The sequence below is a fragment of the Podarcis liolepis genome, assembly GCF_965112155.1.
Source record: "Podarcis liolepis genome assembly, chromosome: 5".
Lineage (NCBI taxonomy): Eukaryota > Metazoa > Chordata > Lepidosauria > Squamata > Lacertidae > Podarcis > Podarcis liolepis.
This window is the reverse complement of record NC_139556.1, coordinates 63663485-63690044: the sequence shown is the minus strand read 5'-3', so window position 1 is coordinate 63690044 and position 26560 is coordinate 63663485. Positions and strand designations below refer to the sequence as shown.

At 43.6% G+C, this 26560-nt stretch overlaps 1 protein-coding gene across 1 annotated transcript in view; it reads left to right on the top strand.

Moving 5' to 3' along the window:
- The first annotated feature begins 9421 nt into the window (after window positions 1–9421).
- The window catches only part of INPP5D (inositol polyphosphate-5-phosphatase D), a 60608-nt gene continuing 43469 nt past the window's right edge, over window positions 9422–26560 (top strand). The window contains exons 1-3 of the mRNA XM_083505646.1: window positions 9422–9439; window positions 12961–13096; window positions 22289–22352. Of these exons, the coding sequence (XP_083361772.1) occupies window positions 12963–13096; window positions 22289–22352 (198 nt within the window). The 5' untranslated portion in view covers window positions 9422–9439; window positions 12961–12962. The remainder of the gene's footprint in view (window positions 9440–12960; window positions 13097–22288; window positions 22353–26560) is intronic.

Here is a 26560-nt window from a genome sequence, read left to right as displayed (position 1 = left end):
AGCATGGCACTTTAAATGCCTATAGCTTCCCCCAAAGTATCCTGGGAACTGTAGTGCTGAGAATTGTTAGGAAACAATCCCCTCACAAAGTTACATTTCCCAGAATTCCATGGGAAGAGGGATGGATTGTTAAACAGCTCTGGCAACTGTAGCTCTGTGTGGGACTGTTGTGCTACAACAGTCTGGAAAACATGGCCATCACAATAATACAACCAGAGTAAATATATGTAAGGGTTATCTCTTAGATCCAGAAATCTGTAGCATTGAAAGGTTCCAATAAAAATCCAAATATGTCAATGCAACTTGAGGGATATGGTGCATTATAGATCTAAACAGTATTATAGATCTAAATAGCTTTATGTCTCTAAATAGGTTACTATTCTATTTCCAGACGCTTATCAATACTTTACATCCATACCCCTGCCCACTTCTTTCTTTTGGGAGCTACCAATACCTTTTTCATAAGAGGTGACACTAACAAACGGAACACAGTATTCCAAATGAGTGCTTCATTGTTCAATGTGCTGTCATTATATTACGTTCCAGATTATTTCTGAATCCCTTTATTAGTGCACCCACGCATCTTATTTGCATTTTTATAAGTGGGGAAAAAAATCATTGGAACTACCATAATGTAAGAGCAACAGAGGAACAAATTGACGTTGAAGGGCTTGATTCTGCCCTCACTCGCTTGGCTTCCATGCCGCTGCAACTCCAAATGACTCATTCCTGATTTATGCCAATGAAGCAAGTGGGGAGTCAGGCCCACAGCAGAAAGCCCAAGCTGCTTTTCAGCAGCTTAAGTAACAGTTTAGGGCTAATTACAGCATTCAGCATTGCTCTTTTGCAGGAAAGGTAACTTGTTGACGGGGGATGATTTATGCTGTCGGTGGTCTTCCAAAGGAAATTGTTGAATCTCTGTAAACTCTAGCTGCTTGTTTCCTTTTATGAACAAGGCAAGGGGATTCAGACTCACTTCATCTCTTTAATGGAGTAGCTGATGAATGTGGATGGATGAGCCTTTCAGAAGGCAAGCGACTCCGTTGCTGGAGTGCTACTCAAGTGTATGTGCAGGAATCCTCATATGTCTAGTTGGCACCTATTGATGAAGGGCAAGTAATAAACTGAACAGTAGTAGTAGTAGTAGCAGCAGCAACTACAACAACAACAATAAAAAATCATTGTTATTTTCAGTGTGCATTTGCCTGTGAATGTCAAGGACACTGCGAAATCCCTTTGCATCTCTGCCAGCATTCTCTGGGTCTCTCACTACATGACTGGTGACACAGCAACAGACCCCCCATTCCTCCCCTGATTTTTCTGGCACATGCAGAGAACATCTGAAGATGTTCGTTTTGCACTGTGCATCGTCAACATTCAGAGGGGAACCAGAATCTCTCTTGTTGCTTCCAAATGTTTTCAAATTCTGAAGCGAGATGAAGGATGGACCAAGATGCTTCCCCAAGTCTTCTTGTGTGTTCTGGATGACTCAAAGTAGGAGAGGGGTCAATGGTGACCATAAATAATGGTTGACTAACACAGAGAGCCAAAATGTGTGGAACTCTGCATCCTCAATTTTAAAATGGTAGAATTTGGAACTGTGTTGAATTGAATTTGGAACTGCGTTGAATTGAATTTGGAACTGCATTTGGAACATATAGTGTGGGAAGAGATTCAGAAGGAGGGGTCACAACTAGAGAGGGAATGGTTAACAAATCCTCTCCAGTTGTGACCGCCTGCAGTAACCCCCCCCCCCCCGCAGTTTCAGCTTGAATTTTTACTGGCTACAATAGAAGTTTTTTCCCCAAGCCTGATTTTTGCAGGCAAGCAGAGGAGAGAGCAGGAAGCATCATCCTGTAGATTGTAGCTGGGGAAGAAAAGTTAACTTTTGCTTCCCCAACTTTACTTTCCAGGAAGAGCACACATCCCCCTATTCCCCAGGCTTGGGGGGGGGATTCTGACAATTTTTTCAAGCCTAAATGCTCACGGGGGGTGGAGGAAAGAGCGGGGTGCATAGCTGTCAAGTTACAGATTTGGAAATAAGGGACCAGCAGCCTCGAAAATAAGGGATCAGCAGGCAAAATAAGGGATTTTGCTTAACTTATACAGAAATCTGGCACTGATGGAGCCATACTGCTTTTGCTGCGACTGACTGTGTTTTGCAGGGGGTTCGACTCGATGATCCTAAGGGTCTACAACTCCAACCAAAGAAGAGTGGCAGACAAAACTGATGAACGACGTCGAGATGGCAAAGTTTACAGGCAGAATTAGAAACCAGGAAGAGGACCTCTTTAATAAAGAATGGGGAAAGTTTATAATTTATTTGAAAAGCTATTGTAAAGAGTTACATACATTGGTAGGATTGACAGAAAACCTGTAGTAAAAATTTGAACTATGGATGGACAAATGATTTATAAAAATAGTGTTATGAAAGGGATGCAGAGGGGGAAATCACTACATTAAGATGCTGCACTGGTTGGAGGGTATGCTAAGCAGCATGTCGGGGCTGCTGTTGTCCTGGCGCGAGGAGTTCCATCGGCCCTTCCCCGCCCGAGAGGGGGGGGAGGGAGAGAGACTCTCGCCCACACCGCCCATGAGCCCGGCATGATGGCCCAGAAATGGAAGCAAGAAGAACTACCTACGATTGAAGAGTGGAGAATGAAACTAATGGAATATGCAGAACTCGATAAATTAACAGGAAGGATCCGGAACCAGCGAGACCAGAAATTTACTGAAGACTGGACTAAATTTACAGACTATATGAAAAGTATATGTAATGATCAGACAACGTTTGTAGGTTTTCGGGAAGTTCTGTGAAAAATGAATAGTAGAAATATTGTATAAAAAATAAGGTAGATTAAGCCAGTGTTTCCCAACCTTTTTTGGGCAAAGGCACACTTGTTTCATGAAAAAAATCTCGAGGCACACCACCATTACAGCCCCGTGACGTCAGCGCGCAGCGTCACGCTGGGAGGGACATGAATTGCTAGCAAATTACATAATCACCTCCTTGAGGGCTGGCTCATCTTCTCCGAAGGCAGAACCCCATTAATTAACAGCACAGACTCACACCATAGCCAAGACGAGGGGGGAAAACCTCAGTCATGCACAGTCATGTACATGTGGGGGCTAAATGAGGACGAAGACCGGGCAGAGAGCAGGGTTCAAATCACCCCACCTGGCCAGGACAATCCCTGGGTGCTCCCTTGGGCCACTCGCCTGACCCACCTCGCAGGGCTGTTGTTGCGAGGATAACACGGGGAGAACCATGCGCGCCCCCGGGAGCTCCTTGGAGGAGAAAGCGGGCGATGAATGCAATGCATGAAATATATGAGAGGCGACCAGGTTTTGCAGGTGAGGGGCCCCCGCCAGCCTCCGCTTCCAACACCCGGTGCAACGACGCCGAAGTTTCCCCCCGGGCTCGGCTCGGGGAGCAGTGCTGCTCCCCCCCGGCTCCCCTTCGCCCTCCCGGCTCTCTCTGCCGCCCACTGGGGACCCCCCTCACCTGCCAAGTCCGGAGCGCCGGTGGAAGTTGCATGCATGCATGCAGGGCGCCGCGTTGCCATTGCATTGCACTGCACTCCATGCAATGCCTGCACGCATGCATTGCCTTGCACGCCCGCCAAGGGGTCTCCCCGCGGTCCGATGCGTCCCCTCCGGCGCGGATGCAGCATTGCAAAAATAAAAAACCCCCGACGCAGCCCTACCTGGGGGGCAGCCTCCGCCTCCGCCGCTCCGCCTCCGCAGGGATCCCCGGGCTCCATCCTGCCGCCCGATCTCCGCGGGGGCGCAGGCAGGCTGCGCGGGGTCTGCGCAGAAGAGCCCCTGCCCGCCCGGCCGCTGCCACTGCGCTCATTCCATGGCCAGGAGAAGAGCGCTTCAAACAAAACGCCCGGCCCGCCAGGCCACGCTGGGAAACGTAGTTTGTGCACCCCGCGCGGGCGCGGAGCCCAAGGGCGAGGGGACTACGGATCCCGGCAGCCCCCGCGCCGGGGACGGAGGGGGAGAGGCCGGGTGCAGGGATGGAGGGACGGGTGGGCGAGCGAGTGAGTGAGTGGCAGCCGCCAAGCCTTGGCCGAGAGCCAGGAAGGGCCTCCCCGGAGGAGGAGGAGGAGGAGGAGGGAGGCGCAGAGCGGGAGGGAGGGAGGGAACCCCAGGGGTCATCTAGTGACGGCGCCCCAATCGAAAATTTTACTTTTTTTAAAAAAAAAATCTTTCGAATTTTTTAATTTTTCCCGCGGCACACCAGGCAACATCACGCGGCACACTAGTGTGCCACGGAACAGTGGTTGGGAAACACTGGATTAAGCTATTATTATAGTGCAATATTAATTAGGGAATGTGAAAGAAGTGATCAAGACGGAGAATTATCAGACAAGTTGATGGGAGTCCAAAAAGATGATGTTGATGATAAATTGTGTGTTTTCTTTGTATAATTTTATATTGGAAAATCAATAAAAATATATAAACAGAGCCCGCCATGAGGTGGTTGCAGTGCTGCAGCAGCCGCTGAAGTGCCACCCTTCTGTGTCCCTCCCCATCCCCTCCTCTTCCTCCTCCCTCAGACTGCGTCCTCAGCCGCTGCCGCCTCTGCTGCCTCTGGCTTCCCCTGGCAGCGCGGCAGAAGTCTTGCAAGAGTGGGGCTGCCTGCCCGCCCGCCGCCACCCGTCTCCTCACAACGCGCCCCTGAGGGGGAAAAGGGAGAGATGGAGATGCGGCAGCTCATGCGTGCTCTCTCTCTCGCTGCGGAGGACCCCGAGCTGCTGCTTCCCTCCTGAGCCGGGTGAGCATGAAACCCAGGAAATTTAAGGGACATCATGAATAAGGGACAGCAGCGGGACACGGCGCTGGGATAAGGGACTGTCCCGCCAAATAAGGGACACTTGACAGCTATGGTGGTGTGTGTGTGTGTGTGTGTGCGCGTGCATACACACATGGTTGGGCTGCATGTGTGGTTGTGGTGTGTAAGGGATACCCCCAACGATTTCTCATGTTTGCAAAATTGCTCATCGCAACCCCTGTTATATCAACACAGAAGCACTGTAAGGTAGGGTAAGCTGAAAGAGTGTGGCTGAACCAAAGTCACTGTGACTTAGTGAGAATTTGAACTATGATCACCCTTGCCAAAGTCCAAAACTTTAATACACCCCACTAGACTCTTTTGAAGCTCATATTCATATTTGAATGCCAAATTGGATCCTCAGACCACAATCCAATTAGAGTTCCAGGGAACATGTTATGTGCAAACTCCATTAAAACAAATGGGAAAGCTATTTAGTAGCTCTGTTCATTTTAGACAGTGCAGCTAATTAACAGAAATTCCTGCTATATTGGTATTCCAGTCTATATATTAATGGCTCCTCTTTTTTACAATCAATTCAATCTTTCCAAGCTCCAGGGTCTCTTACTTGGGTCCCTGAGGTCTATAGGAGACATTGAAACTTCCAAATTAACATTCCAAAATTCAGAACAGAAAAAAATTCTGTAAAACCATCAAAGATTACTCCGAAGAGTGAGTAAATACCCTACAACTCCCATCACTGCTGACCACTGGCCCTGTTGGCTGAGGAAGGTGGGAACTGTAGTTCAGTAACATCTGGTGCCCCAAGATTGGGAAAGGCTGCCTTAGACTAAGCGAACATTCCAATTCATATGAAAAGAACAGAAGAACAAAGGAAATTATCCCAATTGGAAATGCTAGCCATTAACAGAACCACTTCACTTGTTTTATTCAAGCTATCCATTACAGATGCACATTAGTGCTCTAATTGCTCCCAATACATTTTAAAATGCCTTCCTCTTTTTAGAATTAGTTAATCCCAATGGAACATCTCTTTGGGCATAAAAAGAGAGAGGAGGAATCTTTTACATGTAACTATGGATTTTGCTCAGCTAAGCTTCTCATAGAAGCAGCATCAATGCTTTGTTCAAAAGACCTAGGTTTATAAATAAGCCATTTTTTTCCTGCTTGAGAAAAAATGAAGGATCCAGTGACCAACCTAGATATTTACAGAGTCCTGTGTGCATCATCCCCTTGTAATATCTGACTTTGAGCACCAACATATTGTGCATATGTTGACCAGTAGTCCTTAAGTCTTCTTTTTGCTCTGCAGCTGGGGAGTGTAGCAGCCAACAGCAACCAAACAAAGGATGTGGTGCAAAGGCAACAACCTTATAGAACAGTTTTCCTGAACCTGGAGCTCTCCAAACATTTTGGACTCCAACTCCCATCAGCCACAGTCATCACGGCCAATGGAAAGGAACAACCACAGACTAGAGAAAGTATTCTAGAGGACCCTGATGTGCTTCCTTCCTCCAGTCTGATCATCAGCCTCTCCTTGTTGGCACAGAATTGCATAGCCAGGTTCAACAATGCTTTTTATAAGATTTACATGTTTGCCATGTTCACATATAAAGGGGTGGGTAAAGTTAAAGCTATGGTTTTCCCAGTAGTGATGTATGGAAGTGAGAGCTGGACCATAAAGAAGGCTGATCGCCGAAGAATTGATGCTTTTGAGTTATGGTGCTGGAGGAGACTCTTGAGAGTCCCATGGACTGCAAGAAGATCCAACCTATCCATTCTTAAGGAAATCAGCCCTGAGTTCTCACTGGAAGGACAGATCGTGAAGCTGAGGCTCCAATACTTTGGCCACCTCATGAGAAGAAAAGACTCCCTGGAAAAGACCCTGATGTTGGGAAAGATGGAGGGCACAAGGAGAAGGGGACGACAGAGGACAAGATGGTTGGACAGTGTTCTTGAAGCTACCAGCATGAGTTTGACTAAACTGCGGGAGGCAGTGGAAGACAGAAGTGCCTGGCGTGCTCTGGTCCATGACACGACTAAACGACTGTTTTTTCTTTTTAAAATGAAATGGAGGATGCAGGTGATGGAAAATAAGTTCGCTCCATTTCCTGCCTTTCCCCACTGGATATTGAGCACCTCATGCCAGTGTTTTATCATCCTCTCTGGCTCTCGGTCCAGTGTGGATTCCAATTCAAGATATTGGATGTGGCTTTTAAGACCTTTCATGGCTTGGGGTTAGGTATGAAACAACAGATGAACTGAAAAGCGTAGCCATCCTTCAAATTTTACCCTTCTCTGGGCTTCCTGTTCTGCCTGCGCCAGGAATGGAGGTCTCCCTCAACATTGCAGGGAGAAACAGACAGAGATAAACAAAGAACGATGGGGAAACTCATTTTTTGAATTCCTCTGGGTGGGAGAGGAATGGGCTCTCACCTGCGGATTGCCCGGAGGTCTGGCACCCGCTTCCCTATGGAATGAGAGGGCAGGCAAAGGCACTGAGTGCATGGAGCGCTCCAACTGCCATGACCCCACCACCACCACCCGTACCTGGAAGCAGAGGATATCCTGCTAATTGGGTTTTAATTGGAGTAAAGTACAGGCGCATGCTAGAGGCAATGAGAAGACAAACTGCGGAACATCTCGGCTACAAGGATTTAAAGGTTGGAAATGAGATAAGGTTTCATTCGGTGCCAAAGACAGTGGGGAAAGGGGATCCTACTGTTGTTTTTTCAAAGTGTTCCTTCTACATTTCTGATCTGGCAACTCTCCCCGGAATGGTTTAAAATAACACATGCTTAAGTAGAAGTTCAGGAGAAGGGAATGTATTTGCTTTTCTGCAACATGAAGAAGCATGATTGCTGCACAGGGAGCCATTTCATGCCACACATAAGACTAATTGTTCCATGTGGGATAAGTCTGAGTGTACATCAATCAACATCACTTACTGGGTTTCTCAGTGTTTGACAGTTTATTCCCCCGTTGTTCCTTATTACATTCATATATTTTGAAAGGCAATGTTTGAGCCCTACATTCTCTGCCAGGAGAACTGTTATAAAAGAGCTGCTAGATCTACACCCCCTATTCTATTTATTTATTTATTTCACATATTTTACTGGCCTTACAACCAATGGTTCCCAGGGCATTCTCAATAAAAAAGCAGAATGCTATAAAATCCTAACAAATCAAAGCAGAAACAAAAAGCAAAAATGAATAACAATTTAACACTCAACAGATTATGCCAGCAGCTTGATGTTGCAATTCTATACTCACTTGCCTGGGATTAAATCCCACTAAATTCAGTGGAGCTTACTTCTGATTAGACACAGACAGGTACAGCATTGCAAAAAATACAAAAGTCAAAATTCCATTTCTGCCCAAGATTGCCAGGTGGCCAGAAAAAGAACAGTTGGCTGTGTTCACAGCATACATTTAAAGCACATTCAAAGCACCTCAACAGAATCCTGAAAACTGTAGTTTGCTAAGGGTGCTAGAGACTGCAGCTCTCTGGGGCAAACTACAGTTCCCAGGGTTCAGGGTGTGTGTGTGTGCTTTAATTGTATGGGACATATGCAGCTTAGCCAGCTCCTCTGCCTGTAACAAAGGTTTAATGTGCAGACATTATAATTTGTTAATTGATGATCTAACTGCTGCTACCTCTATCCTATATCCCCCTCCCCATTGCTTAGCTGTCAGAAGACTTATCTACTATTGCAACATATGAAAAAAAAAGCTACCTTCAGCAGGTGGAAAGAAGAGAATAAACACTTAGATACTGGGGGTCTGTACCTGGAATTGTTTGCATGAAGTTCCCATCCCAGCAGACTCTGATGGAGCCTTTCCCCACCCCCTTCCCCCTTTTAGTTTTGATTATATTCACTTTAACTGTAATAATAATAGTAATAATGAATACCTTTTTTAAAAAAAGTCCTTATACCCCCACAAAGGACAGTTACAGGACGAAGCCTAACACTTGGCAACACCATTTCTACCAAAGAACCAAAGCAAAATCTAAGCACAGAATGAGCAAGGCTGTTGGATGCATTACATCCATTATACCACCCCTGGAATAATGGTTTAATCTCACAGCAGTCTGCCCCCACCCCACCCTTCTCCCCAAGGAAGCCATGTATAATCTGGGCTAGGTGATAAATACATTATATAACACATGGTACTTTGCTGGATGGATGACAGTTCGCCATATATGGGCAAAGGTCTGAACGCCCTCTTGTGGCCAAATGGTTATTGCCATGCCTGTGTTAATGTCCCACTGTGTAGAAATTTGCAAAGCCTGTTTTCTACGTTTAAAAGGTGTTTCGTACCAGAATAGTTATTCAGCGTCAGAACGCTTCTGTAAATATTTTGTTAAAATAAAATACCAAAAATATTCTAAAATCTTCCTTTAAAAGTATCTGCTGTGTGTGTGTGTGTGTGTGTGTGTGTGTACACATGCACACATCACTTACATATGCACATAGGCATATCTTGTCTATTAAATCTTGTGACAGCCACAGCAAGATGCTCTGCGCATTTTCTCTGAATAATTGGACATTATGCTCTTGTCAACAGACAATGGAGACTTCAGACTGAATTGCAGAAAAGAGACTATCCCAAGGTTTTGAGCTTCCCTGCCTCTAGGTATGGCCTAATTCCTTCAATCAGAATGAAATATTACAGGTGCTATGATGAACTAAATCTGGTGTTCTGCTTTATGCTTGTTTCGGATCACTGTCTCAGGGACTGAATTGGTCTGTTGCTGTACAGTGCTGTTTCCTATAAAAACTGTGAGCAATCTATAGTGACTGTGGCGTTTCACACATACACAAACATACAGGCACACACACACACTTTGCAACCTCCATTCTGGTAGCAGCGATTAAACAGAAGGGTGAATTCCCTGTGGAAAATATTTTTATGGGGTTCTTAAGTGACTGACAGGAGAGTCAATGACAGATCAGGCTTGGATAGGTTGCTGTACTATCTCAGAGATAATACTGAATATACTTTGCCAAAATTCTCCCCAGCATTTTTAAAGCTAGTTTTATTCCATGCTGTGGAACCACTGTTTAGAACACATGTCTAAATAATGCACAGAGTCTTTGCTATCTGCCGGGAAACTTCAGATTTTACATGAATTCTACTGATCTGCCTATGTCCATACCCACAATGGCACCTTTGCTTGAAAATCAAAGCACACTATGGAACCTCTTTGTCAAAGCTCTCACCCATGTCTGGTCTTGCCTGGCAGCCTCATACATTCATTGAACAGGAGAAGGGATAAGATGGGGCCTCTTGAGTTTCCCTGGGGAATTGCTGGGAGAGGATGAGTCTTCAGCCTTTCAGCAACCCTGAGATGTTTCTACCAAGAATAACTGTGGAACCTCTCAAATCAAGAGTGACTTTATAAACACCTGCCAGTTCTTGCAGACAAGTCACCAGGGCTTCATGGTTCAGAGAACTGAAAGCAAGAGACTAGTCTAAAAGAGAGAGTGCAACTGTATGCATGTCTTGCTTGTGGGCTTCCTATAAGCATCTTGTAGGCCACTGCGAGAACAGAAGGTTGGGCTGCACAGGCCTTAGTCTGATCTAGCAGGGCAGGTGGGCATCATCAACCAAACCCACAAGCCATGTTTGGGCCCAGATCTAAAATGCGAACAGTAACCTGGTGAGCTCTAATTCCAACACAACCTCCCCCAAGAAGGAAAGTTGGAGAGAAGACATGAAATGGCTGCTGAATTTATATAATGATATGGCTTTTTGAACAAGACAGTGGATACATGGATCCACTATCCATTTGAGGCTGCCTGGCACTTACTCTTAGAAATGCATTGTTTACCCCAACCAGTAGGAGGGACATTCTGGAACTGGTTCATAAGTGGCTGTTCAGATAGCCCTCTAAGTGCACCAGCTGAAACTAATTGGTTAAAAACAAGGCAAAGCTGATACCTCAAATTCTAATACTGTAATTAAGCAGCTCCCAGGCAAGCCATATACAAGCAGTTTTGCCCAAAAAGTGGGTGGTAGGTTCATCACAGAAGGCAGATGTTGGCTCATTTGCTAATGCTGTATACTAATTAATGTTCATGTATGCCAGCCATGTTGCGCTATACATAAAAATTAGCTGGCTAGAAATATAAGGAGCTTACACAAAGGGACCACAAGAAGTTAAAGGCCTCTTACCAATCCTCCAAATTTTCAAGCAGGCATGGTTGGGAGCAGGGGTGAAAGAGAGTCCATACATTGCTAACAGGGCCATTGAACGGTAGGGACCTATGTTTTCACAAGGTTATAGTTTGATCTTGACAATAGCGTCTTCTCAACACACCCTCAGTCACTGGACAGGGAACAAATTCAATTCACATTTAAAGGCAAACCTGCAGAATCTGCTCTTTTCAAAATACAGTTGTCCTTCAAAAATTCACACTTCTCTGAATTTTGCAGGGAGTTCTCCTGCTGTGTACAAAATGCATATACTAGGGTAAATTGTGTATAAAAATATATTCATGGAAATAACATCATATTAGGAGAAATTGCATGCAAAATATGAGATGCTGAATTTTCATGAGAACTTTTTTTAAAAAGCCACAAATGATATGGAAATGTGGAGAATGTAACAAGACGGTGAAAAATAAAAAGCTGGGAACAACCAACATGGTCAGATTCACCCTTCCCTATCATTGAAGCACACATTCACAACTTAATGAGTGTTCTGTCACATACCTGTATGTCAGTCCATTTATTTTATGGAATAATTCATAATTCTCACAAAAGCCAGAAGGTCCTGAGATTTCCCTCTAATATCAGCCTTGACCAACATGCTGAAATCCTCCAACATGTCCGGGACAAGGGCAAGAATCATTTGCACAATTTCCCCACTACCAGCAACAGCTTGTATTTGTGGAGGATTAAACTATTTCTCCCCTCTCAACAATTAGCTGCGGCAAAGTCTAAGACCCTCCTGATATTCAGTACAGTGGTGTACAGTGGTACCTTGGGTTACATACACTTTAGGTTACATACGCTTCAGGTTACAGACTCCGCTAACCCAGAAATAGTACCTCGGGTTAAGAACTTTGCTTCAGGATGAGAACAGAAATCATGCGGCGGCAGCAGCAGGAGGCCCCATTAGCTAAAGTGGTGCTTCAAGTTAAGAACAGTTTCAGGTTAAGAACGGACCTCCGGAACGAATTAAGTACGTAACCAGAGGTAGCACTGTACTGAGGGAACATAGTAAGCTGCCTTATACCGAGTCAGGCCATAGGTCCATCTAGTCAGTATTGTCTATACCAGAGGCACCAGCTTACGCAGGCAATTGGGGGTTGGGGGCAACATCACGTGTGATGTTGTGACGTCCCAATGTCACGCGCATGACATCAGGATGTCAGGAGGAGATGGTGGCTCCTCCTCCTCTAGGCACTGCCAGCAGCAGGAGGCTGGTTCAGACATTCCCCTCTGTCACAGGAGGAAGAGGAGAAGGAGCCGGCCACCATGGTCAGCTCCACACTTTGCCTCCATACGAAGGTGGGAGGCAAAACGGTTTGGCCCCCTGGAGCTGGCACCCCTGCTTTATACTGACCGGCCATGGCTCTCCAGAGTTCCAGTCCGAAGTTTCTTCCAGGCCTACTTGGAAATGCCAGGAATTGAAACTGGGCCTTTCTTCAGGCAAAGCAGATAAAAAACAATTGTGTTTTAAGTCAGAGGTGTCCGAGGACAGAGAGACATGCAAAATGGGGCAGGGGGTGGGCTGGAGGGAAAGGGGGAAGAATGCTATGTTGACTAGGGTCAGATTCATTTTTGGACAAATGAGGCTGCAATGCAAACTGTACCCAATAAAACTGGGCAAAGCTGGTGGCTAGAATGGGCTTCCGTCTGATGTGGGCTGTACCATGGCACAGAGGGAGGGGCCAGGGAAGTGTGCGTGGCATCTCTCTCTCTCTCTCTCTTGATTTCTATGAGGAAGTTCAGCTCTGTTTCCTTTCCCTCTCTCTGCACAATTTGAAACAGGAAGCTGAGTGAGCAGCTGCTTCTGCTTCTGAGCACTACACACAGACAGCTCTGGGCTCTCCACACAAGTTGCCGGTTGGGTGGTTATCGTTATTTTTAAATTAACATTTGTTTTCATTTCGTTTCGGGACGGGCTCCTTCCCTCGTGAGTCAAGGCATGGATCAGTGCTGGTACCACGGAACCATCACCCGCTCAAGAGCTGAGGACCTGCTCTCTAAAGTAGGCAAGGATGGAAGCTTCCTTGTGCGGGCCAGTGAGTCCATCCCCTCAGCATACGCCCTGTGCTTGCTGTAAGTATGGCTTGTGCCTCCACTGTACTCAGCGGCTCCTCTCCTCCTTCTGCAGCAAGGCGTGCATGGAGCTAAAAGTACGGTCTGATCTCTCTGTATGTGACAGGTGATGCCTGTGCTCAACTGGAGGCAGCAAAAGAACTTGGGTGCATGGCTAGCATGGCAGAATAAGCTACATGAGAAGAGTTGCTACACATGAGCAGATTTAAAGAGAGACAGTGGCAAAAGTGCAATTTCTTAAACAATTATGTAGGTAGGAGTAAGGTTTCATCTTGTTGCACCTATGGTTTGCCTTGTTTTGTTTTTTTAAAAGGTTTCCATTAATTCACTGAGGCTGCAGTCCTTTACGGTAAGCGCCATTGAACTCAATGAAATTTACTTCTGAGTAGGCGTGCAGAGGATTGATAATTTGGAGTCCACCAGTTCATTCTCTCCCTCTTTGTCTCTCTAGTTGATATAACAATAACAGGTGTGTTGTTGTTGTTTTGCATAAGGGGTACTACAAACATGCTGGCTTTCTGAATAACTCCTCAGACATATTTAGAGGATGTACATAGTCTTGGAGGTTACTGCAGTGCAGAGGCATAGCATGAGGGGTGCTGTGGGTGCTGCAGCCCCGGCCGTAATTTTGAGAGGGGCGCCTTGGCTGTGGCACTTGTGCCTGGCGCAGGTCTGCCCCCAGGTCAGGCCTGACCGGATAGCGCACAGCAGGATGAGATTGGGCAACAGTCTCCTACCCTGAACTGTAGCAGTGTGGGCTTACGCTCCACTGCTGCTGCAGTGCACAACTGGGAAGATGTGAAGGGAACATCTGTTTACCTCATAATCATCCATAAAAACATAAGAGCAGCCTCCTGGCTCAGGCCAATGGCTCATCTAGGCCACCATCCTGTTCTTGCAGTGACCAGCCAGATGCCTGCGAGAAGCCCGCAAGCAGGAGCTGAGTGCAATCCATTTATTTGTCCCATCAGCACCATGCATTTAAAGCACTCTTGTGCCGCTTTAAACAGCTGCGGCTTCCCCCAAAGAAGACTGGAAACTATCGTTTGTTAAGGGTGCTGAGAGTTGTTAGGAAACTCCTCACAGTGCTACAATTCTCACCACCCTTAGCAAACTACAGTTCCCTGGATTCTTGAGGGGGGAGGGAGCCAAGTCTATCAAAGAGGCATGAGAATGCATTAAATGAATGTTTTGGATACTGACCCTACTGTGGGACTGGGAGATCAGCTATATGGACTGTGCAACCTGTCTGTTGCTGTCAGGGATGCAAAGTAGTTGAGACCAGCAAAGGCTGAAGCATGGAGATGAATCACAGGCACTTCCAATTAGAGTTGCAGAGACAGACACTTCCCAAGCCAAGTTTGTGGTTGTAGAGGTAAAACATGGCTTAACATGAATGGGACATTTGGCAAAATTCAGGAAGTTTGAATTAAGGATTTCTTGGACCTTAGAAACTGGGAGGTAGCGTCTCAGAAGTTTGGAGAGAAATCTCCAATCATAAAGAAATATGAATATTATTTGATGGTATAGACTGACGGCTCATCAGCTGCTCTGTGAAGGGCCTGTTTGCAGTCACCTAGATGACCCACCTTTGATCTCTCCTATTCTTTTCATATCCTTAATTCAGAAGCTACTCAAAGCAAAGAACATGCATCAATTTCTCTTGGTCAGTTTCTGAGCTGGAATTTAGCTGGACTGGAAGCCGTTTAGAAGTGAGTCTACACTGTTGCTTTGGGAATCTTGAGATCAGTCAGTAGATTTGTTCCCTGCTGCAGATGCCTATTGGCTTCCACTATGCTCTGCTACGTAAAACAAATATTAGAAAAATACCACAAGCTTTCTTTCATCCGTATGAAACACAACACTGTAGCATTGGGGAAGTGGAGAAAACACTATCTTAAATGTCAGCATAACCACATCTCCTTAGAGCTGCCACTTACAGATTGCCAAAGAAGAGGAAATGCATTACAAGAAAAAGAAGAAAAAGGATGAATGAGGACACAGATTTGCATAAAATGTGCACGTGCTAATTTGTGTGCATAAATGCAAATTTAGAAATAATTGTTATGATAAAACTACAAATATATCTTACCACGGTGGGGGGAAATGGTGATGAGGTGTCTAGTCTACTGTCTGAGTGAGGAACCTTAAGGTCCCTGCTCTCCTTCCTTATGGCTATTTAACTTTAAATTGCACTTGGACTGGGCTCTCTTTCATGGAGTGGAATGTCGTCTGCAAAGTGGGGCCCGCCCCATGCCTTCTAAAACCCACCAGCAAAAATGTAGAAGCCTAAAAGTATTCCTTTTTTAAAAAAAGGAAAACTGGGCTTCTCAGGAAACCATACTTGTGTTTTGCAGTACAGCCATAGCCATGCATTGAAACAAAAATTTCCAGTCAAGATATGAAAAAAAGAAGGCCGAAATTAGCAGCTGAAAACCATTTATAGACTCCAGAACATAAGCATATGATCTACAAATTGCTTGACGCATCAACACTTCTTGGCATGCTAACATTTAAATGTGGAGACCCTGCTTTAGGTATCTATGTTTAAAAAACTTGATCCAATGAGCAGTATATTAGTGAAGTCCTGAAATGTTAGAGGGCATATTGGGGGTTGTAAGTAATTCATTTTTTAAAAAATCCTGTAAACTAAAAGACTTATCCTATGCATGTTTCTTCAGAAGCAAGTCCCACCAAGTTCAATGGGGCTTACTTTCTAAAAGCAATTTTTGGCATTCATGGGGTACCCCCATCAGCTATATTATGGAGGGAGTACTTCTGGTAAATATAAGAATATGATTATGTCATTTTTAATATTATAGATTTAAGATATTTCATATTTCATATGTGAGGTAGATTAGATGGAGAAATAGTAACTGCCCAAATGATATCCAGTGAGTATCATGGCTGAGTGATGATTTGAACCCGGATCTCCTCCAGCCTAGTCCAGGACTCCAGCCATCTGGAGGGCACCAGGCTGAGGAAGGCTGGAAGAAGCTTTCAAGGAATCATTTTAACAAAGTGTTTCAATTGGATTGTGCAACCAATACTGCTTACTTGTTAGTCAGGTGGTCAAGTTATATGACTTTTATCTAGATATCTAGACTTCTAAATTCTCATGTGTGTGTCAGTTGCTTAAATTCAGTTGCTTAAATTCAAAATGTGGGTGGGAGATAACTTTGTTTGGTGATCTTTATTTAACGGCAAATGTTAAGAGTGCTTCCTGATAGCTTCACCATGAACTGCAAAATTATTTCATTGATCTGTCTAGATTAGCACTAAGGAAAGCGTATACATTGCTATGTTTCAGTTATACCCTCTACTTTTTGATACGGGACATCAAAATATCCCATATAACTTAAGATGCCGTGTTTGTGGTGAGGAAACAGGAGAAAGGCTTCTTCTGCCTGCTGTTGAAGGAGCACATCAACTGATCAAAATCAGAGGAATTAGCATTTTAGTTAGAATGACAACAAAGAAATCACAGAAATGTGTCTATGTTTGCCTTGGCTGCTGTACAACCATAACAGCAATTTCATGTGGTCACCCATGTGGAATTGGATATATATGATCTTTTAGGTTACATCTATGATTGTGGCCAATGCTAGCCCTACTCAGAGCAGACATGTCTAAATCAGGTTCATGAATTTAAATGGGTCTACTTTGTTCAGGACTTAACTTGGAGGCAAGGCATGATTTTTTTATTATTATATTACTTTATGTGTTATTTTCATTAACATACTTCTTGCCTCAACACACACATTTGTATATGCATTATTTGGTTAAACAACTGCATCCTTAAATTTGGAGAAATGGATGTTTCAAAGGTAGCTGTGTTTCACTTTGCATATTGTTACAGAAACTGCGAATTAGGTAGGCAACTTTTATCATGATAGCAAATGAGTGACACAAATATATTCGGAACTGAACAGACTGTCTGGACATTCAGTGTTTAACAGCTTGTGACGTAAATCATGCTTCAATGCAGCAGTTCTTGTAAAAGTTCACAAGCAAAGCGTAAGCTAAAAATGTGGTTTCGTAACATACGTCAAAATAGCTTATTAATAAGAATTCAAGCAGGGATGAGACAGCTTGCTAACTAAACCCTTTCAATGGACTAGTTTGTCTAGCTAAAGTGTTCAAAGCTTAACAAAGAGAGAATAAAGGTCCTATAGTGCTTACCGTGAAGGAAGAAGTAGTAATTTTCCTAGCATGATCTGAGATGGAAATAAAAATTTGAATAAAGACAGATGAGGCAGATAGCTGCACTAGTATGTTCTCTGAGCTCTTCCTGTCTTTAACAGAACTGCCTGTAGCTAAATAAAAGAAGGTTGTTGTTCTTGTTGTTTTAAAAAATGTATTTATAAATGCCCTTAAGATTCATTAGCCCTTTGACTACACTGCTGTCAGGAAAGAACAGAGCATGGGAGAGGGCCACATCTGAAAGTGAATAGACATTCTAGGGCAAGGGAGGGTTTACATTTAAAACAGAACCACAGTAACTGCAAAAATATATTTAATTGTCATGTGTGAAAATACCTTCAGAAAACTGTCTGCATCAAAGCCCACAGTCAAAAGTGAGAATCCCTCAGATATTCTAATCATGCTGGTTCAATCGTTCCAGCCCCAAGCAAAGCATCCAATTAATTGTCCTTTTTGGAGGTGAGACTCCCATTACTATAGAAGTCTGGAAATTAAGCCTAAAATCTGTTGGTTTTGGGGTTGTTTTTTAATGGCTCTTTCTGATCTTTTCTACTCTTCAGATATAACTCTTATCTTCTGCTCTTTCTTCCCTGAGTTAAAAAAATAATACAACAGAAAGAGAACAGAAGGGGAATACTCTTGGGTGGTGTTTTGATTCTGTGTTCAGTTAAGGATCATTTAATTACTTGGCAATCCATCGAGGAAAATAACCATTATAACAATGCAGACCAGAGGCACTCTATCAGTTTTTCAAAAGCATGAATGCATCTGAACTGACAGAGTGCAGCCACACACATTCAGTTTAAGTCTCACACATTCAGAACCTAAATAGATGTGAAATGTTGCATTTGTTGAATCACATATCTGCCAGGACTGCATATAAAGGGAAGGTGGTAATAGGTCTGTTTTTTTACATAAAAAGTGCCCTGTGGATGAAATGAGCTGAACCGCCACCCCCATTATATTCCTGAAATCCATTTCTCTGAATCCTTTTCTCCCCCAGTCTGGTGTTGATACTGGGAAGTATACTGCACAGGGATAAAAGTGCTTAGGGTTAGGGGCCAATATAAGTCAACATCCTCTTAAAAACAACAACTCTGGAAACTGACTCATGAAAGATGATGGGAGTTGTAGTCCCAAAACATCTGGAGGGCCGAGTTTGCCTATGCCTGCTATAGTTGCATCCCTAAAACCTCACAATCCACATTTTATTATTCTTAAAGTTGCAGAAACAGCTCAAACTCTTTGGATCTGGCTGAGGCAATGCTGTTTCCACACCCATGTTGTTCTTTACACTTGCATGTCTCTCTGTAAAGAGCAGTGGGTAGAATTCTAATCTTGGCCTGTGGGCAATCCAATTCCCTTCCTAGTCCTCAACTCTTCAGTCATATTACTTGAAATATACTCGGAGTCGAGTGTGGATTTCATGCTCTTTATTCAGCTCATAGTAGTGAGGAAATGAAAGTTCCCCCCAAATATCTGCTTTATTTACATTATTTTTACACAATGGGCTGCACGTGATTGGCTAATTCTGGGATTCTCCTGTAGGCCAATCAGGTTGCGGATTCACTTCCACCTAGAGCTGGATTGGGTGGCTCCTGCGGACCAATCATACTGCTGCATTGTTCTAGGACCAATCAGACTGCTGCATTCTGAATCCTATTGTTCTAGGACCAATCAGACTGCTGCCTTTTGGATCCTATTCAACTCAGTACATAACACCACTGATGAGCTGTTGGGGAGTAGGGATGGGGAAGAAACTGGGTTTGGTTTGAACTTCAATAAGAAGAACCTACCTAATTTTCAGTTTCTGAAACAATATGCAAACTGAAACACAGCTACACTTCTTCAAATTTCATGATGCAATTCTCCAACCAAATAATGTGTATAGAAGTGTGCATACATTAGTGAAAATAGCATATAAAATGCATTTTATTAGGGAAAAATGCCAGCAAAAACGTGCCCATTGGGAGAAATTTGCACAAAAATGCTGGCATATTTTCACAAGGACTTTAAAAATAAATTCACAGAATGATGCAGAAATATGGAGAACTGAATATAAGATTAAAAAAGAGAGCGAGAAATAGAGAAAATGAAATCGACAGATTGATCTACTTCTAGTATGGTGTAGTGCAGGCTTCCTCAACCTCGGCCCTCCAGATGTTTTGAGACAACAATTCCCATCATCCCTGACCACTGGTCCTGCTAGCTAGGGATCATGGGAGTTGTAGGCCAAAAACTTCTGGAGGGCCGAGGTTGAGGAATCCTGGTGTAGTGGTTAGAGCAACCTTTCCCAAACTTGGGTCCCTAGCTATTGTCGGACTACAACTCCTATCTTCCCTGACCACTGGTCCTGCTAGCTAGGGATGGTGTGAGTTGTAGTCCAACAACATTTGGGGACCCAAGGTTGAAAAAGGATAGGTTAGTGTGTCAGACTAGGATCTGAGAGGCTAGCGTTCAAATCACCACTCAGTGATGTATCTCACTGAGTGACCTTGAGCCAGTCACTATCTCTCAACATAATTTACCTCATGGGGCTTTTGCGAAAATAATGGGGGGGGGCATGCGTGCAGGGAGAACTACTGTATATATGCCACTTTGTGTTCTTTGGCAGAAAAGTAGGAGATAAATAATTTAAATGAAATGAATTATTTCCAATTCTCAGCCTAAGGTTGTAAACCTGGAAATAAGCCCCGCTGCATTCAACGACATAGACTCCTGAGTGGAGCAAAACATTAAAGCACATTTAAGCAATAAAATAATTAATGGTAGGCAATCATAAACAGAGATTTACAGTGAATCCCAAGGAAAAGAATGCTTGAATTTATAGAAGTTTTTTTTAAAAAAGAAAGAAGCAGCAGCAAAATGAGTTTATCATAGAAAATAAGGACCAGCACAAATACACTAGGGGCTTTCATCTGGCCCTGTATAGCTCCTTATCCAAATGACTTCTGGCCCTTTCCTTTTCAACAACCAGAGGTTTTAATTAAGCTCTCCTATTATTAGGCACCTCAGAGAAAGAGCCAAACGTCTTTAATGCCATTCTAGTTCCTCCCAGTGTATACAGCAACAGACCCTTCCATACTTTCCCCCTCATTTACCTCAGCAGCTCACAGATAGATGGGAGTGCTCTAGTAGTGAGCAGGGGGAGAAGCATAGTCTGCTATGGTTCATGTGGGGATTAAGGCCACATCTACACCATACATTTAAAGCACAAAAGAATGATGGGAACTGTAGTCTGTTAAAAGTGCTGATCAATGTAGCTTTGTGAAGGGTAAACTACAGTTCCCAAGATTATTTGGGGGCAGCCAGGTGCTTAAATGTGCGTTAAATGTATAGTGTGGATATGCTTTCTGTGTGAGAAGCCCTTTTTTTACCCGTGTCTCAGAAAGTGAAACCCACTACAGACTTCACTTTTAGGGGTTCTTTGCTTTCAGGGTTCATCCTGGTGGATATGCCTCTGTTTTCGATCACACTGGGAGAGCAGCAGTGTTGGAGAAATATATGTGTAGAATGTTTCCCCATGACATTTCTGAAAACTGTCTTGACAAATCCTGAGATGATCTGCTTGCTCTTATTTTCTGGAAGTGATGAAGAAGCAAATAGCATGGTCTCTTACGGAACAGCTAGTCATTCTCAGCAGAAATTCTGCTTTGCCTCTGAAAAATTTTGCAGAAGACAGTGTCTTTCAAAATATGTGATTATGGCTGGAGACAGATGATGTACCTTATGACAAGTGGCACATTCAACAGCTACTATTTTGATTAGAATTGATGCAACCACAGACATTTTTTCAATTATATGTATGTCTCTGCTGCATAAGAGATTAGTTTCCCATTTTGAAACAAATAACCTCCTCTCTCCTTGCTAAACAGCAGTTTCTGTCCTAAGTGACATTGCGATTTGATACTTTTATGCTTAAGCATGACCATGGCCAAAAAAGTGGCGGATGCAAAAATGGTCTTAGGTTCTTTGGTGGATTTTTGTAAAGTACCGGTAATCTGTCTTTCTGCTAATTCCACTTTTTGATATGATGGAAACCTGCTCCCCCCCCCCCCCGGCCCATGTCTGTGGGCATCATAGCTTTGCAATCAAAGGCACAAGCCCTTAGAGGTTCTGTTTTTTAAATGGAAAATTTAAAAGAGAAGGAAATGGATGGAGAGAGAGAAATGCCAAGTCCAAGCCAGAAACCATTCCATCTGTCCTGGAAGCCCCAATCCATAGAATTCCAGGCCAACGAGATGTTAAAACTCAAATATGTTAAAACTAATACATATGGAGCCATTCCAACACCATCTCTCTTTTCCCCTCTTACTGCTAACAGCTTGCTGAACATTTCCTTGTCCCCAGCTCAGTTCATTAGCTGTCATCTGTGGCATAGGAGAAACATGATGACATCCACTCTTACTTGATATAACACTAAGCATTATCAGTGGAAATGAGAAAGAGAAATACCAAACAGCTCTGTAGCTTGTAAAGTCTGATTAGGCCTTCAGACTCAATATTCCAGGTATACTAAGAATTTTGGAATCCCAGAAACAGCCTTTGAAATCTCAAGATGGACTTGAATAATGGTGACATTTGAAAACACAATAAATGTGGGGTCACTGTACAACCTTCCTGATGATTACGTATCGATGTGACATTTTCAAGCTTATTTTTGCAACCTCAAGAGCCAGGAATGAGGTGAGGCAGTTAGATATCAAGGGGGAAATAAAAATAAAGTTTTCAGACTGATCAAGTTGGCTGTGTATGCTTCAGACCAGAAGCGGGGAACCTTTGTTTCTCCAGACATTGCTGAATTATAACTCCCATCAGCCATGATCATTTGTCATGCTGGCTGTGGCTGATGAGCGCTCAACAACATTGGGAGAGGCACAGGTTCTCTACCCCTACAGACTATCAACACAACAATAAACACTGTGGTCAACATATCTTGCCAGACTTACCTTTTCTTCTTCTAACATCCTCTCCTCTTATGTGTCCCAGGTATCGGAACTGTGTGTATACCTACAGGATTCTACCAAATAAAGAACATAAGCTAGTTATCCAGGTAAGCCCTCGTTTAATGCTAAATATGGCACTTTAGTTTCACATTCTATTGTCTTATATGAGAAATATATCATAAGAGGGAGGACAAGAATGATGGCAGCTTTAGTCCAAGAACATCTGAAGGGCTACAGATTTACCATTCGTGTTGTAGAGGGATCTCAAATAGGATACTAACCAGAGACAATAGTGAGTGGTATGTTGTAAACAAAATGTTGAGGAGTGCAGTGGAAGTGCACTGTTGCCCTAGTGTCAGTAGCTCTAGGTATTTTTATTCACAGTGGATTCCCTAACTGCAGGCGGCTGATTGCCATGGAGATGTTTCCAAAGCTATGCAATAAATGCTGCTGATTGCTCAGGAAAGCCATATGCAGTCTCATTTTACACTCTACTGCACAGTGTGGAATTGGAAGGTACCTTTGAGGTCACCAAGTCTAACTCTCTGCTCAGTGCATAATGCAATGGAGAGCCCATCACTTCCTGAGGCAGTATGTTCTGCTGTGAAACAGCTCTGTCTTCTGCAGGACAGTCTTTCACATGTCATTCTTGCATGGAGGGAGTTGTACTAGATGACCCTTGGGGTCCCTTCTACATTTCTATAATTCTGTGATTGTAGAAAGACTGCTATCATGGAATCACCCAGTTGTGGTGATTCATGCATTGGTAACCTCAAGACTTTATGACTGGACAAAATGCTGCAGCTAGACTGTTGATGGGGAGAGACAATCACCAGCACATAAAAGCTTGCACTGGCTGCCCATATGTTACCAGGCCAGGTTCAACATTCTTGTATAAATTAACCAGGCCCTTAATGGTATGGATCCAGGGTATCTTAAGGGACACCTGTTGCTGATCCACCGAGACCTTTAGGGCATTCTCTGATGGTGGTCTCCCATGGCTCAGGTGCACAGCTCATAACTACCAGAAGCCATGCATTCAGTGAATTGGGCCCAAACTCCCAACTGAGATTTGACAGCAGGGACCCTCCTTGCTGACCTTCAGGTGAATGGCTAAAACTTTCTTGTTCCAGCTGGTATTTTAAGGTAGCGTTTGGTCTTGTGATAATTCTTTATTGCTTTATTCTCCCATTTTCTGTGGATTATTTTTTATGCATGCCACTTAGAAATTCAAATAATTAAGGAGCATATAAATGTCTAAAATAAGTAAGTGTAAGCCTATAAACTTCTCTTCTCCGGGCTAAACACAAACAATCCTTTCAACCATTCCTTGTAGAACCATCCACAATCCTGCCTTTTCCCCAACATGGGACATCAGAAACCACTGACTACACTTGGCCTCTGATTTCCAGATGCAGCATTTTCTTCCCTTTGGGGAAGGCCTTTATATAATCCAGCTTTTCTGCTCAGTGAGTCTTCTGGGGGAAAGAGAATGCCTGAGGCACATCCTAAGGGCAATCCCATTGAGTATAGGGGGAAATTATATGATTTTTTAAATTTTTTATTTCAAGGTGTCTGGTCCATTTATGTGAGATGGGAAACTACTTTACCTGTTGCCATGCATTGTTCTTCTTCCATCATTTGACCTAAAGCAGGGATGTGACTGGGCTGCTCATACACTTGAATGCTGGGCCTTTTATGCCCAGCATTATTCATAAGCACTTCATTCATCCAATGTCGTCTAAGGATATCCTTCCCATTCCTGGCATGAAAGGGCTCTGATTTTGCTCTCCTTCAGCACTTCCTGATCTCAAGATTCCACAGTAGTTTCTGGCCTTGCACAGACTGATGAAAGCTTTGCGCATCTGGTCACTTTTTTTCCTGCTCCGCCTCTGAGGTCGGGACTCTGTGTAACAGGAAATCGATGACACACAGTGCGTAGTTCGAAAGCAGCCCAGCAACTGTGACTCATTGCTCACTAGATGAAGCTGAAACTGTAGGATGCTTATGCATTCTTATCACACTAGAAGCTATCAGCTTACTGGAGAGTTGATGGGGCCTGATAAACATGAAGGTGCTTTTCCTGTTGGAGTCCCCACTGAAAACATAAGAAATGTGCCGCATGTTAACAGGGCCAGGCTGCAAGTCGCATTGTAATAAATGGAGCTTGTGTGCAGAACCTATTTGGATCTCTCTCTCTTTCTCTCTCTCTCTCTCTCTCTCTCTTTCTCTCTCTCTCTCTCACACACACACACACACACACAGAGAGAGAGAGAGAGAGAGAGAGAGAGAGTTCTCCAAATGAATGTTCTGAATAACTCAGGTTTAGGCGCACTAATTCCAGTTATGTAAAAAATAAATAAATTCAACCCCATGCCTCTCCACAGGGAGGTAAGAGCATAGAAGCATAGAATTAAAGAGTTGGAAACAACCACAAAGGTCATAATCTTTTTTGCCCATTGTGGGGCTCAAACCCACAACCATGAGCGCTAAGATTAAGAGTCTCATGCTCTACCAACTGAGCTATATAGCCACAAGGTAAAGAGAAAGATAGCATGATGCTAAAGCCATGAAGTCAGCCGTTGTAACTGATGTTTTATGAGAGTCCTGGAAGGGTCTTGCAGACATATCAATATTAGCATCCACTAGGTAGGATGCCAGAGATTGGACATGGGACCTTCTACCATGGAGCTATGGCCCTTCCAATTTAGTAATTTTAGTATTTTTAAACTTTAAACTTCCTTGGGTACTTTAGCAGAAAGGTAGTATACAAATGGAATAAACAAACCAACCAACCAAAATACATTAAAATATAAAACATACAGAACATAACTTACAAAACAGCTATGAAATTTTGCTCCTGACTAAGTAAAAAGATTCAGTCAACAATCACACCAGTTTCCCCCCCTCCTTGTCTGTGCAGATATACAGTATGTAGTATATTCCCCTAGTATGATTAGTATGGCAGCTTGGAATTGATCCTGTATTTCCTGCAACTGGCCTTGTCACAGACGTCATAGACAGAATTTTATTTTATTTTCCTGTGCAAATGAGACACAGTGTCAGGTCTCCAGTGTCAGTTCTATGTGGAAATGGGAATAAGGGCTATACTGGGAAGTATGCCAGTTCCTGCACTGGAATTTTTGCCAGTCCACCCTCCCTAGCTTGCTGTTCTAACCATCTGATAATGACCTTAGGATGCTATCCTTCCATTGTTTAAAAATTATGTGACCTATCCTGCACACAGCTGATGGCTGTTTGACATGAGATAATGTAGGGCTGCCATACGTCCAGAATTTCCTGGACATACACAGAATACTGTGGTCAAAAGCAGTGTCTGAGCAGAAATCAACTATATGTACACGAAATTCCAGACATATGGCAAGCCATGCTAACAGTGCCGTTTTTGTCGATTCTCGTAAATAATAGTTCAAAATACAGTGGTACCTCAGTTTAAGAACAGTCCAGTTTAAGAACGATTTGGTTTACAAACTCCACAAAACCGGAAATAGTGTCTTGGTTTGAGAACTTTACCTCGGTCTAAGAACGGAATCCAAACAGTGGAAGGGCACTGGTGGCGGGAGGCCTCATTAGGGAAAGCGTGCCTCGGTTTAAGAACAGTTTTGCTTTAAGAACGGAATTCCAGAATGGATTAAGTTCGTAAACCGAGGTACCACTGTAGCTCGAAGACTTTTTGAAATATGGCAACCCTATGTAACCTTACAGTGTGTAGGAGCAGTAACTGACTTGACTCACACCATTATTATTTGTTAAAGCAAGTAGTTTTGATTCTCTCTTGTCACACCTTCATGGTGACAAATGTAATATGGCGCCCAGGCAAGCAACAATGCTGTCTGTACCAATTCCATTTCACAATATTTGCCCATATGAGCACAAACGCCTGGAAACAACTCTGGTATGCTCCCAGAGGGAGCCCGAAGCACTGTGTTAAGCAGTTTCATAATTTCAGTATTGAAAACCAAGAGTTCATTCAGTTTTCAGCTTGTGTGTATTGGCATTCTGTTCCATCATTTTTGGAAATGTCATATTTGAAAGCCTTTTTACGCAGCCACCATTTATGCACATTTGCTTACATGCTGTAGGAGCAAAGGAGAACTGAAGTGAGTGGAGAAAGTCACCTACTCACAGCAAGACCAAGAACCCCTGGCTTATCTCTCTTGCAGCCTGGGGAAAATATCCATGTAAAAGATGAGTAGGATCCATCCCTCTGGTGGGTGGTGCACAGTTCCATAGAAGAACATAGTGAGCTGCTAATGGCCAAAGAGAATGCATGGCTGATTTTGGCTTTTAAAGA